At 41.0% G+C, this 14,548-nt stretch overlaps 1 protein-coding gene across 1 annotated transcript in view; it reads left to right on the top strand.

Moving 5' to 3' along the window:
• Window positions 1-14,548, top strand: part of LOC135188096 (delphilin-like) — a 74,953-nt gene that overhangs the window by 12,165 nt on the left and 48,240 nt on the right. The window contains exons 2-3 of the mRNA XM_064167321.1: window positions 10,038-10,185; window positions 11,360-11,577. Of these exons, the coding sequence (XP_064023391.1) occupies window positions 11,542-11,577 (36 nt within the window). The 5' untranslated portion in view covers window positions 10,038-10,185; window positions 11,360-11,541. The remainder of the gene's footprint in view (window positions 1-10,037; window positions 10,186-11,359; window positions 11,578-14,548) is intronic.

The following is a 14,548-nucleotide window of genomic DNA, read 5'->3' as shown; positions in this document are numbered from 1 at the left end:
TGTTCAACACTTACCATGAGAGCTGAGGTGATAAATGCATATAATTGTGGTTTATTTTCACTCTTTTTCAGCAATAGTTTGTACTAGACCACACTGGAAATCTTAAAAGGAATTAGAGGATATTAAACAGATGGTTATTCCCATGTAGAAGGTGGTTCTCTTGTGGTTCCTAATAGTCAAACTAGGAAGAGAAAAACTCTCTCCTCAGATTTATCCTTTATAGGAAAGAACTTCACAAAGAAATTATTCAATCTCAACAAAGCTAAATGTGCTGTTTTCCAACTCTGTGCATGCCTCTGGAGTGCCCCTTACCTTACAGGCTTTGATCCCTTACCTTACAGGCTTTGATCTGGAAATATCTGTAAACACATGCTTGAATTCATTATCTGGACACTTTGTGATGGTTACAGAGCTCTCCAGTGACATTCAGAGTTATTCTGTGCTGAAGAGCTGCCTTAGCAGAGTTGTAGTTTGTGATAACAACATGTGACAAATGCAATAAATCGAACGCCAGCTCTTACTCACCAAGTTACTTGTAGACCATGAACCTCTTGAGTATTGACTTAGTTCAAGGAAAAACACATTTTTCACTGAAATCATTAAGATATCTATTCTATCTCTAATTATAATAAATAGTGAAAATGTGTTTTGGGCTGGGTTTGTTTGCTTGGAGATTATCAAACTCCAACAAAACTGGAAGTAGGAGCCTCACAATAATCTGGCATAGGTGACATGAAATGATCCCACTTAACACTCAGATGATTAAGCACTGTCAACTAAAACGATACATTCTCTTGAATATCCTAGGTTAGCATCTTCCTAAGAGCATTTTTATACTGTTAGATTGACAAATTAGAGAATATTAGATACTGGAAATTGTAGTTCATCCATTTCACAGTCATATTCATAGCTAATAATATTATTTGGTAGTCTGAGGCTCATCGTGATCTGAGGCAAGAATGAATCTGGTATCAGATGAGCTCAGCTGAAGATGCATATGTTTGCACCAGATTACTGGAAGTGATTTTCAGCTTGGAAGAGTAGATCCTGCCCTGATACAACAAGCTGAATCCCTGTTGAAGCAGCACTCTAGCAGTTTGCACCATTTAGGACCTGTCCCACTGAAATCTTTCAACCTTGGCTGAGCAAAAAGCACCAGTACTGCAAAACAAAAGGCAGCCTGATGGCCTTTATGATAAGTGAGAAAAAGGAACATGTAGTAGTGATTGCAATGAGGTAGCTTTCATATGACTGTTTCTGTAATTCCAGGTTAAGTTGAATATACTCAACTTTAGGACATCAAATACAGTTTCCCTTCTCACCCAGGGGTAGAAGCAGACAAAGCAGACTTGATTGCCAAACACTTGCTAGCACCTGGGGCTGCTTTGTCATATTCAAGGGATTTTAAGTGCTTCAGAATGATAATAATAATAATAATAATAATCAGTATCAGTTTTGTCCTCTCATTTACAGAGAGAAAGACAAACAGACATGATCGAGCCAGCTGCATTCTGCCATTCAGCTTCAGTGCCAAGAATCCCTGAATATCTTCCTCCTTTCCCTAGAAGCTCTTGTCTTCATAAATCTCATTGCCCTGAGGTTCTGGAGGTGAGCAGTAGGTGCATTTGGCCTTTTAAAGCCTAATAACCTAATGCTGCTAACTGACCTCATTCCTGACACTGTAGATAACAATAAGACTTTGGAGACTAGCAAGCGTTAAAGATGATTTCCCTGAGCTGTCAGATGCTGTGGATAGGTGGATATTGGGAGAGATTTTCCTGCTGATATTGAAAGCACCTCAATTTGTTGTTCCACTTGGAGTCTAGTTTTGCTTCCTTGCAGACAAAGTACTCGGGCAGGAAAAAATCCCCACAGCTAGAGAATGGAAGCATTTCTTTTCCTGATGCTGCCACTTCTTACATGCTAGAGGTGAACTGGATGCTGGGCCAGTCACCTGCCACTCCTAGACATGCAGAAGTACCAGTTTCAGGCTGTTTAAAATGAGATCTGTTTGCACGTTTGCCTAGAATCATAGAATCAACCAAGGTTGGAAGAAACCTCCAAGATCATCTAGTTCAACCTAGCACCCAGCCCCAGCCAATCAACTAGACCATGGCACTAAGTGCCAAGCTTTTCTTCAGCACCTCCAGTGATGGTGTCTCCCTGGGCAGCCTATTCCAATGGCAATCACTCTTGCTGTGAAGAACTTCTTCTAACATCCAGCCTGAACCTGCCCTGGCACAACTTGAGACTGTGTCCCCTTGTTCTGTTTCTGGTTGCCTGGAAGAAGAGACCAACTCCTAGATGGCTACAGCCTCCCTTCAGGTAGTTGTAGACAGCAATGAGGCCACCCCTGAGCCTCCTCTTCTCCAGGCTAAACAACCTTGTTCAAGGCAAGGTTGGATGTGGCACTTGGTGCCATGGTCTAGCCTTGAGCTCTGTGGTAAAGGGTTGGACTTGATGATCTGTGAGGTCTCTTCCAACCCTGATGATACTGTGATACTGATACTGTGAACCCCAGCTCCCTCAGCCTCTCCTACTGTGTGTGGCCCCATGTGAAGACTGTAAAAGAGAAACATTCCTGGATAAGTCATTTTGCAAAAGAAGCTAGAGAAAAAAGCCCCAGAAGTGTTTGCTTGTTGTCGGTTCACGTTTCAGTGCATGGGATTATAATGAAATCAGTGGGAAAACCATGGAGTGGGTGGCTTCCTCTTTCTAGTTGCAGAATAGCACTCCCATAAGAGTGCTTCTTTCTCAAAGACAGTGATAAGTGCTATCAGAACCTAGCCTTGCATTTCAATTACCAGGTAGGTCTAACTTTTGCCTTGTTAATTTGACCTAAGGATTTCCTGTTCTGCTCTTGTGCTTGGAAGAGAGTGCTCTATGGGTGGGGGGAAACAAAAACCAAAGAAAAAAAGAAAGGAGGTTTGGTGCCTGCCTTTGTGTTCCTTTTTTGCAAATAACTTTTAGAACAGTCAGACAATCTTTCATCTCTTCTTATAGTCTAAGTGCAAGCAACAGCAAAGACCTGCATCTGTCTATTAAACTGACTGCACACGCACAGTCGTACTGCTGCCCTTGGAGATGTTGCCCTTGGGCAGTAAAATGAGACCTAAACACTTATCAGGCTTAGAGAGAGATTCCTTCTCTAGATTCTGCAACTTACAACAGAAATGAGCCCTTTATTTACTTATTTAGGTAATGTCAAACATTACAGAATCATAGAATGGTTTAGGTTGGAAGGGACCTCAGAGATGATCCAGTTCCAACCCCTCGCCATAGGCATAGTATGAATGTAGAATATTTTTCTGTTAGAATTTCTTGATTTGGAAAGCAAACAGAGTTTAGGAAAGCTTGTATGCATTTATTATGGCAACAGAAGCGACAACTACTTAGCCTCATACCATTTCTTGTTCCTTTTTATTCAGTTCAGGTACACAAGATTATTTGCACGTCCCTCTTTGCATTTATTAATACCATACAGTGAGATGTCTCTGAACAGTATATTTTCCCATTTAACACAAGAAAACAAATGTGTTCAAGTTTCTTTTGTGCCAAATGTTATCTTGACAAGAAAAGGTGTTGTCATGGAAAGGTTACTTCTATCACTCATCTTGCAAAACCAATGGCAGAAGTAGTTACATTTCAGCTGAATTCACCAAGGACACTTTTATTGACTGCTTAGAAAGTTTTCTAACCTTGTCCTTCTGGGACAGTGCCTTGGAGGACACAGCTGGCAGAATCCTAAACCAATGGAGCCTGACCTGAGGAGCTTCCTTATTCACAGTTGTCTGAAGGACAGGGTGTCTCCACTCAAACTTTTGCAGAGGGGCAGAATGAAACTTGTAACACCTCCTGCTCCAGTCACTTCAAATCTCTGCTCTGTCATTCTCTCTGTTATTCTAGACTGGTTGTTATGATTTTTTAATACATATTTAGGCATATTTATTATATGTATCTGTACAATAGGTTAACAACATATAGGCATAATATTAGTAAGGATTTTCTTTATGTGAGCCAGTGCTGCCTTTCCACTTCCAAGCAATGCTTAGCATGAAAGGCTTGTGTGGACTGTCTGGAGAGACTATGTGCTATCAGGGTGTCCAGAGACCTGCCACTGCTATAAATATACAGCCCTGCCTGGTGGTTATTATTCCTTCACCAGCTAATTAAATGTCAGAGCAGGAAGGGGAATAAAATACTGCTTTTACCATTTTGTAGTGGAGGTATGAGATTCAATGTCAGAGTCCCTCACTCCTGTATCTTCACCACAAGACACTTTTCCTCTCCAAATATAGTCCTCCTTTCCCTCACACTCCATGACAAGCAGAGAAGGAAGCCCATTCAGTCTGAGTTTGAGCTTCAAGTTTTCTCATCTCTAGCTGGACAGCTATTTTTCTTGAAATCTCTTCTTCATTTTCCATATTAAGTGGCCAAGCTCTGAGATCTTCACTTGCTCTTCCCACTGCCCAGCAAATAGCCTGATGATTAATAACACAGTGACAACGAGGTCGGAATTTCTAAAAGCTCTTACTAAACCCCTGCCACTGGCAAACATCAGTGGCTAAGGTTTCTGAATAACAGCTATGGCTAAAAATATGGAAAAGAGTGCAGCTGAGTGCTCCTTATGTGGTAAAATAGAGGATAATGATCCCTTCTTGTAGGGAACATTGGCAGGTCAGGGTCTTGATTTAACCCATTCCAGTTTTCTGTTGATGCTACTGTCCAGGGCCTGTTTTCATGGGGTTGCTCTTTTAGAGACCATGCCACAGAGCCTGTCCAAAAGCAAGTTTTAATTCAGTGAAATTCCTTATCTGAACAGCAAATTTGCCAGTCAGTTTTTAAACTTAGGAATCTGGCTTGTGTTTGCTGAGTTTAGTAACATGTAATAGCCACTTCTTCAGAAAACCTGTGTGTGCTGGTTTGAGGCTAACCAGAGAATTTTAATGGGAAATTAGATTATTGGCTAGGAAAGGAAAACAATGGTGATGTCTATGTTACCCATTCGTTCTGCTGGGGCACATGAAAACAAGGACACAAACAAAGATGAGTCAGTCTCTGCCTGGCTGTCACTGTATTAACTCTTCTGTCCAAACCTGCATATTCTCAACTATTCATTCTGCTTCTAACTGCTTTTGCTGACCTTTTCCAGCCAACCTGCACATAAGGCAGAACCTGAGTTAAGGGAGAGATTGGAAAGGATGGAAGGAAGGAGGGGGTGTGGTTGGTAGCCCCTCCTGTCGTCTTTTTTTAGTATTTGCTTTTGTAAGAGAACAAAGTATTTGTTTTGGTGAAAAGGATGAAGTTTCAAAAGGAGGTTGCAGGAGAAGGACGAATAATTATCCTTTTGTTATAGAACTCTTTCCATGACGAAAAGGACCCTGACTCCCCTAGTGACTCTGTGGCTGTGTTTCACAGCTTCCGTAAGAGTGACCCAACCATAGCACTCAGAGGCTGCTGCCCAGGGAGGTGGTGAAGTCACCATCCCTGAAGGTGTTTAAGAGGAGGCTGGATTAGGCACTTAGTGCCATGATTTAGTTAATGAGATGGGTTAGGTAATAGCTTGGACTCGATGATCTCAGAGGTCTTTTCCAACCTGGTCAATTCTGTGATTCTGTGACTGTTTTAGCACTCTCTTTGATTCCACAAACAACCAATTTCTTGTTATTTCAAACCCTTCATCATTTACTGCTTGCCCTTGCTGTTCCCTAGTCATTCCCAGGAGCTGGCTGACACCCTGGACACAATCACTGGAGAGTGCATCGTATTCGGACTCATCTCATTTAAACCCACCTCTATGGCTCTTCAAGTTTAAATTGCTTTGACGACCCACGTGTTTTACAGCCCGAAATTAAGGTAGTGTCTGCTGCCACCTTGTGGCACAGATGAGTAAATATACAGAGCTCTCCTTTTTTAACTTGGAATGATGTGGGGGGTTTTGACTGGCTTGGCTTTAGGGTGTGTCACTGGGTGCAGCATCACTAGTAACAAGGTGAGATCACCAGTGACATTCAGAGGCCTAGAATTTTACATAAAATGTGTTGTAAGTAGTTGAAAAATATCTTAAAATATGAAGCAGTGTAGCATCACCACCTTCTGCAGAGCTTTCTTGATTTCAGTGTGCAGGCTATGAGCCTGGCGTGAGCAGTAATGGCTAAAGGCTATGATCTTTCATGGCAAGCACTGCTTGGTTTGTTGTTGCCTCATCATGGTTTTACAAAGTTGTCCCTGTTGGGGTTAACACAACTTTCAGACAAGTGATTCTGCCTCTGTCCCCCCATGGCTCCTTTGGTCTGTGGTAAGCAAGAGGGGACAGCAGATGTGGTAGCTGCTGTTGGGACGGGGGTCAGCTGTGGCTCTGTCCTCCCCAGGTGTGTCCTCACCAGCTGAACAGTCAGCTAGGATGGCACAGGGCCCCTCTTCCCCTCCAGAAGCACCAGAGCACCGCAGGGATGCAGCAGTAGCACTCTTCTGACATTTCCTTTATTAATGTTTGTTGCACACAGTGGGAAGCTCAAAGGAAATTGCTCAAGTAGATGAAAAAAAAAACATTATTTTTAGAATCCTGTGGTTTGTTTCTTTTCTCTTCTTGACATTGACAATGAAACACTTTCCAAAGCAGAAGACTGATGGAAACACGTTGTTGTTGTTCAAAACTTAGCAACTCAGCAGTGTTTGCATTATCAATTCACAAAGGAACAACTAATAGCTCATTGCTAATTACTGACTTGCTTTATTTATGTATTAATCTGCCACCACACTTTGCAGACTATATTGTTTAGAAAAAGTGAATAATGAGAAATGACTATTTGCTTTTACAAAAGAAGGCAAAATCCGACACCTTCTCCATCAGTTAGGAACCAAACACCTACTTCATTTTAATGACTAGAATTAACATCATCGCCATCTTCTAGTTCCTGGCTCTTTCTCTCGTTTTGTTGTTGTCTGTATTCTCTCACAACTTCAGTGGTCCCTGGGCATCTAAATGTCCTGCTGGGTTGGACATGCTGCTGGATGAAGTGCTACCCAAAGCACTTCATCCCAACCATGTGTCTACTCTCTCCCTTTTGCTTTCATTCAAAATCACAGCTATAAACTAATTGGAAAAACAAGATGGAATTGACACACTCTAACCTTCTTAGATATGGAGTGTGCTCTCTTTTGACCCTGACAGAAAAGGCCAGACTGGGTTTTGGATGTGAATCTGATTTCAGTGAGACTAGTCAAACACAAACTATTCGGGTTTTATATTGAAACATATTATTCCTGCTTACAGTTTAAGAATTTTCGAGAGACATAAAAGAAGCTAAGATGTATGAAGCTGTGTGCCTTGGGAAGTATTTACGGGTGAGAGTACTGCAAAAACTGGCGGAATTTGTTTGAGGCTCCTGTGCTGAGCATCACTAGATGTCACTCTCCACCTGAATTTACTTCCACAGACTCGTCAGAAGTTTTTATTTCAAGTTACCCATCGTCTGTTCACCTGCTCTGCTCCTTCCTCCCCGCCTTGTATTTCATTCACGGGGGATCTTTCAGTTCAGTGTAGCACAATCTGTTGTAACAGACTACATGTTAGTGTCTTTCTGCTGGCCTCCCCTGCACCTTAATAGTATCTCTCAACCTGTCTCTTCTCCCTGTGCAGATCCAGGCTCTGCTGAAGGTGCTGTTTTTCTCTTTGCTTTTGCAGTACAAGGCACAGCCTCCAATTTGGCCACTGAGCAGTACATGTAAACCCTTTATGGCACTAACCCTTAATGTCAGGGTGTTTTTTATCTTGTATCTCTGTTAGTTCCTTGATGTACTCATTAACCTAGTCTAAGAAATGGCACTTAACAATTGCAATGTACTTGCTTTGGGGTAGGTGCTCTGCTCCTTCTAGTCCTCTCAGCCTTTTCTTCCTGTTTCCATTAAAAAAAGGAACTTCACTTTCACTTATTCATCTTTTCTCCCTCCAATACTTTCTTCTTACTTTACCTCCTGTTTGTCTCAGCCATCATTTTTCCTGCTGATTAGCAGCTTTTGAATGCTTGCCATCATACTAGGTCAACCCCCCACATTTCATGATATATTCATTAGGAACTTGAACATCCTCTTTTTTTTCACCACCATTTCACAGGAAGCAAAAAAACCAAACAAACAAAAAAAGGAGAGCTTATTTATAAAGCACATCTAAACAATAATTTTGAGGTGAAAGCAGTTTCCAGTGAAAGGCTTTTTGTTTCCATTAGAAAAAACTCTGAACTATTTCATGAGAGCATTCCAGCTCTACTGAAACATTCATGCTTGAGTGAGAGGCAAAAATGTTTCTATGAAATTGATGTTGCCTTTTTTCTTAAAAAAAAAAAAAGACTCATTTAATGAAAACTCTCATTTTTTAACCTGAAATGACTTATTTCACTAGGTTCTCGAGTATGAAAATACTTAACAGAATTCTTTGCTGAAATGAAAAAGACATGCACAAAAATGGGTTTGTTCATTTATCTATTAAAGATTTTGGGTTTGTTGAAAATGTACTGGTCACAGGAGTTCAGGGTTTTTCAACTTCCATGGACAGAACAAAACATAAGTTCACATAAGGTTACCTACAATATGTTATTGGAAAACTGCTGAGGATTTAAGCTTAAAAAGCTTCGGTTTTGCTTCAGTTTCTGGCAGACACAGACAATTCCAGGTCTTCTGAGGACTGTGATGAACAATGGAAGGGAGGCTGACAGGGGGTTCACAACTTGTGTTGGAACATAAAGTGGAGGAAGTTTGGAAGAAAGTGTTCAGTATTTCTGTTAGTAAATCTGAGACACAAGAATTGTCTTTTGATCCCCAAAGCATCAGGAAATCACGGCAGATGCTGATGGGACAGGGAGCAGCCTCAGGGATTGTGGCTGGTGAGTGAGATAGGCAGCGGTGCTTTTGCAGAGGTCATGGCAAGATAGGGCATGGTACTTCCCCATGCAAAAGACATCCTTGTTTGGCAGCACACACTGCTACTGCAGGCCCCAAAAAAGAGAGAAAAGTGATTGCAAAGTCTTCTTTGACATCAGCTCATTTTCCTGTTGTCAGAGTTGTTTGTGTCATTCTCACATAAGATGCACTTTGCTGGTACAACACCTTCTCCCTGTGCATCAGTCAGACAGTGAACAAAGTGTTCTTGTTCTTCCACAGTGATTCAGAACCCTTCCCCCCACTCTTTTTGTCTTCACTGGAGAGCAGTTAAGTACCAAAATTTTCAAATGTGTTTGCTGCAGCACATGATCCTGGCATGTGTTTGAATCGAATCACTGAGATGAAGAACAGAAAATTACAGAAGCAGAGCCTTTATTAAAGGAGGCTGTAATTAATGACTTCAGATTAATTGAAAATGTTTGCTCTAGAAGCAGCAATTGAACTCCCTTCTGATTAACTGCTTTCTCTCAGACTTTGTAGCCTTGCAGGACGTGCAGTTCAGCAGGCAGCAGAGGGGAAAAGACCATATGATATCTCTTCAGAACCTTTATAAAAGGAACCTCTCACTTTCCCACTCTAAAATGTTCTGTGGTGCTAGAGTTGTGTTATAAAGAGAAGTTCCTTGAGGCTTTTTTTTGTTTAATGTAAAAAGAAAATCATAGTTCCTGAAGGGCTGAGGGCTCTGAGAGGGAGTACACCAATACTAGAAATTTGATTCTGATTGAATTAGTTGTTATTTTATTTTAACCAAATGCCTTAAGATATTTGTCAAAGAAATGTTCATCCTGTGATTTGTTTTTCCAGTTTAGTGACAAAAATTCATTTCTACCATGCTGGTCCTAGAAGAGTCAGAACTGAGAGCATGGGGAAAAGGACAATCCATTATTAAACAGTTCAGAAGATCTGGACTTAGCCCCCCTTACATTATTTGCCTTTGTTACACTAACATTCTTTCAAAGAACAGGACTTTTAATCAATTCAAATGATTAAAACCTGTTTATATTAGCATATATTGACCTTCCTTTTCATTTGTATTTCCTTAGGTAAAGGGAGAATTAATTCCTAATCCTTTCCCTCCCACACATTTGCTATTACAGTTCCTCTTGGGTCTGTCTACAGTGTTTAACAAGTGTGAGCTTAAAAACTCCTGACTGTGAAGCTGGTGAGTCCTGTGTGGCTGTCAAAGCCTGCCCTTAGGAACAAGCTTCAGATCTGTTTTTGGAATGTTGAAGACCTGCATACAAGGTGAGTGGGTTGGGCAACTCTGCACCATGTTACTCTTCATACATTATGGTCTAGTTGATTGGATAGGGCAGGGTGATAGGTTGGACTGGATGATCTTGGAGGTCTCTTCCAACCTAGTTGATTCTATGATTCGTTGATTCTATGATTCTATGATTTGCTTCTTAGCTTGGTAGTGTTGTCTTTTGGCTGAGCTCTGGCAGGTAAATCAGATGAACTTCCCAGCAAAGGCTCCACGACTGTGTCAGCTGAAGGAACAGGTGGGACTTATCTGTGTGGGGCATGGCCAGGGAGCCCTGTCCTTGCACCCAGGGTCATCCATTGACACCTCTTCTGCATTGAACTTCTGAGCTTCCTCTCCTTGTGTTACTTCTATTTAAAAATGGTTTCTAAGGTAGTAGAGGAAAGAAATCTGTTGTCAAAACAAAACATTTCAAACTCCTGCCACTTCTTGAAATAATTTTTTAAGGAAAAAAATTATGCTGCAGGGGTTACTTAATGGCTTTTGAATTTTCCTTTTGCCTCTGCTCCAAAACATGAAGAGTGAACCTTCCAGCCATGCCCATGCAGAACTTTAAATATCTGAATTAATTTCAGTATGTTTTGGTACCATAATAGAAGTCACCACATAGAGGTGGGAAAACTAAGCTATATTTTCTCTGCAGCTGGTGACCAATTTTTGTCAGAGCCAGGGTTAGACTTCAGGAATACCTTATGTTAATTATGTTTTCTAATCACTAGGCTCTCCTCTGATACAGGCAGCAAAGACAGAGTTTAAAATCCTGTTTTACTTCACAGGAATCTTGTTCATTAACCTGTAGAAGCCTTTGTGCTTTCATCCAATATGCACATATTCATGCTGAAGTTGGAAGACATATGTTAGATTGCTGCTGTGCATAAAAATATTGCTGTGAAAATTGATCATTGTATTTCTATTTCCTCAGGCACCTTTGTTACATTTAGTATGAAATTTGTTTTGGTACCTAATGTGTTGGGGGCTTGGATAGGTCCAATGGATGGTAATAAATCATCATTTCAGCATTCACGGCTTGGTGATTTCAGGAAGTCACTAGCACATAAATATCAGTTCAGAAAAAGCAAACAAACAACTTCTACATTTTCATCTTTTTCTCAGAGCTGCCATAAGGAAGCAAAGCACCATTATTGTTTCTTTCAGTTCTCAGCATAAAAGGAAGTAACACTTAATAAAAGCCATTGGCTGCAAGATTTCATGAGAGAGAGAGAGAAGCAGAGAGAAAGCACGAGAACCGTGCTCTGGAAACGCAGGTGTGATTTATTCATAACTTCTAGTTTGCAGCCTCATGGGATACTGATGAAGCAAATAGAATTTTCCCTGACATGGACAATACAGGAACACAAGAGACTTTTTCACAGGTAAAGGCAGAAACTGTTATGGCTTGTTTGAAAGTGCTGTTTGTAGCGCATAACTGAAGAGATGACATCAGAAACTGAAACGGACTTTGTGTTTTATTGGCAAGGAATTTGCAGTAGACTGTTTAATGTAACTGATTATTATGTGATACGAGCACAGACTAGTCCAATATATCAGGAAGTGTTTTCAGAAGATGTGTATGAAACAATATTTTCCTGTGCTTTATTCTTAAGAAGGCTGAAGTGTGATAGGTTTTCCTGATACAAAGAAAGGGGCAAAGAGAAAAAATACATATTTTTTCTATTGCCAAAATAGAGAGGATTTATCAATACTATATTATCTGCACAAAAGAATTCCATAAGGTAATTGAAGGGGAAAAAGGTGGTTTATATTATAGGTAAAAGCAGTCTTTAGATAATCATACTGGAATTTGAAGTGATTGATATGCCAGGATGGAACATACGTCAGCTTGCAGTGCTGTTGAGTTTGTCTGAGAGTGCCTGCCAGATATATAGTTGTGGCATGCTGCTTATTTCAATACCTGCATGTTTGGAAGTCTGTGATCTGGAGAACTAAGCAGTAGAAAACTCTCTAACTGGCAGAGCTGATGGCAAATATTGGCAGAGGTTCCCTGATGTGTGACCTGGAGTAAGGAGCAATTAGAAGAAAGAGTGATTGTCTTATGTGTATGCTAGGAAGGTGCGATGGAGCCTGAGTTACTCCTGGGAAACTACTAAGGGTAGCTTGGCTGGCAAAGCATGAGAGCTGGAGAGAATCCACCTGTACTTGTGATTTCTTTTTTTTTTTTTTTTTCATCAAGAAGTAAGAGATGTTCATTGAGAAGATTTGCTAGACAAGGCTCCATACAAACCCACAGCAACTGCATAAACCAGAGTGGAAATTTCTTATTGCTCTTTGGGTTGTCCAAGAGAGAAAAGTACACAGGACAAACTGCTACCTTTGGTTACCTCCACACAATATCAACCTCCTTGGTTTTTGAAGATTTTTTGGGGGAGGCAGTGTAATAGGTGAGCCAAAGACTGAGTTTGGCAGATAAAAATTGCTTCACCTGAAGTAACAGCACCCAAAGTGTCATAAAGTCCAATCTGGCACTACTGAGGATAACCATGTGCTGAAGTCTATTTGGAGAAGCTGTGGATGGCAGTGGTGTTGAAAAGGCACAAACTCAGCCTAGAAATGTATTTCTTTTCTCTGTTCTCTACAGCTTGTTTGCTTATTGCTTTGCCCTGACGCAGACCTGAGTTGCAGCTTATGAATCATTGCTCCTTCAGGTACTATTGGGTAGGTCTAGGGCAGCATAGATGTGCAAAGAACCACATGCTCGCTACTAGAAAGAGCTTGCATGAATGAGAATCAGAAAACTACAACCAGATGGTGCCACTTTTCCCTTTCCTTTACTCCCCAAGGCCTGAAATAAAGTGTGTGTACAAAGCTCAGGCTGTATGATCACCAAAATATTTCCAAAGCTAAACAGCACCTGAGGAAAAGAAGTGTGTGTTAAACTTTCTATGAACTACTTTTAAAACTTGACTATATGTCTTCTGAGGCTTTTCATCTCAGTCATCTGAGAGCTGATAAGATCACGGTGCAAAGTGGAATGGTTGTCAGACCTTTTGCTTTTCCACTCTGCTTTACTTTAATCAACAACCTTAAAGTCCTTTATCCCCATGGCTTTCCCATACAACTTCTGTTAGATTTTTAGGTAAAGGGCACCTCTCTTAGGTAATCAATTTTTTCTTTAACCCTACTCTTTTCCTACTCTGCTTAAAGCAGCTTTTCACTGTGTATTTACCAAGGGACAAATTCCATTTAAATGAAGCCAAATGATTCCATATCTTCTGATCTGTGTATTCATGAACATGTACCCAGCCCCAGGAGCAGCACTTGTAGATTCCAGGATGGGATATTGAATTAGACTCCAAATCAGAAATTTACTGGGGATTTTAATCACTTCACTGTACGTATAGAGTGTTCAGTCCAGCACAGATATGGACTCAGAACAATATGCTTCTTGCAGTTATCACAAAATGTCAACCAGTGCAGAGGACTTGTGAGATAGTTTAGCTTCCTGGGTCCAGCTGGTGTTTAGAAATTGGGTCTTTGTGGGTTCTGCAGAACCAGTGCGTGAGATATGCTGTATATATCAGTACACATTGCTTTGAGACTGCACCTACTTAAAGCCAGAATCACTTGCAGGCAGCCTAAAGCATCAGTATGGAAACAGTCTGTGTGAGAATTGTAGCTTACCTTTCCTTGAACCATCTGAAAACACCTCAAACATTGGGAGTGTGTTTCGTAGAGTCATAGAATGATTTGGGTTGGAAGGGACTTCGGAAGGGGCTTAGAAGCTCATCTAGTCCAACCCCCTCTGCAGTGAGCAGAGACATCCTCAACTAGATCAGGTTGTCCACAGCCCTTTCGAGCCTCACTTTGAGTATCCCCAGGGATAGGGCCCCAACCACCTCCCTGGGCAATCATTTCTAGTGTTCCATTACCCTCATGGTAAAGAACTTGTTCCTAACATCCAATCTAAATCTGCTCTTCTCTAGTTTGAAGCTATTGCCCCTCTTCTAGTTTGAAGACATTGCCCCCTCATTGTGTGATAGAAGATCTAAAACCCCAGAGAGGCTGCAGTGAATTTTCATATGTTTGCTACTAAATGGGCAGTAGCCCATTAGACAAAGAGGACAAAAAGTTCCTGTGGGTTAAGGATGAAGTGAATCCTGAGGTATGTCTTCCTCATTACTCACAGAAAGGTGAAATCCCTCAGTTAAGTTTCCTGCTACTGAGCCATTTGGAACTTCATCTTTCTTGTTTCATTCTCAATACCTTCCAAGTTCTTGTGACTGTGAGCAGAATGAATATTGCCAGGCACATTTTTAAAGGGGAAATTATTTCCTGAGTTTAAGAAAGGACTTAAAGACCCAACATAAATAGATGTCCTGCTGACTG

The sequence above is a fragment of the Pogoniulus pusillus genome, chromosome 29, assembly GCF_015220805.1.
Source record: "Pogoniulus pusillus isolate bPogPus1 chromosome 29, bPogPus1.pri, whole genome shotgun sequence".
Lineage (NCBI taxonomy): Eukaryota > Metazoa > Chordata > Aves > Piciformes > Lybiidae > Pogoniulus > Pogoniulus pusillus.
The sequence above is the reverse complement of the archived record's forward strand: the minus strand, read 5'-3'. Positions and strand labels throughout refer to the sequence as shown.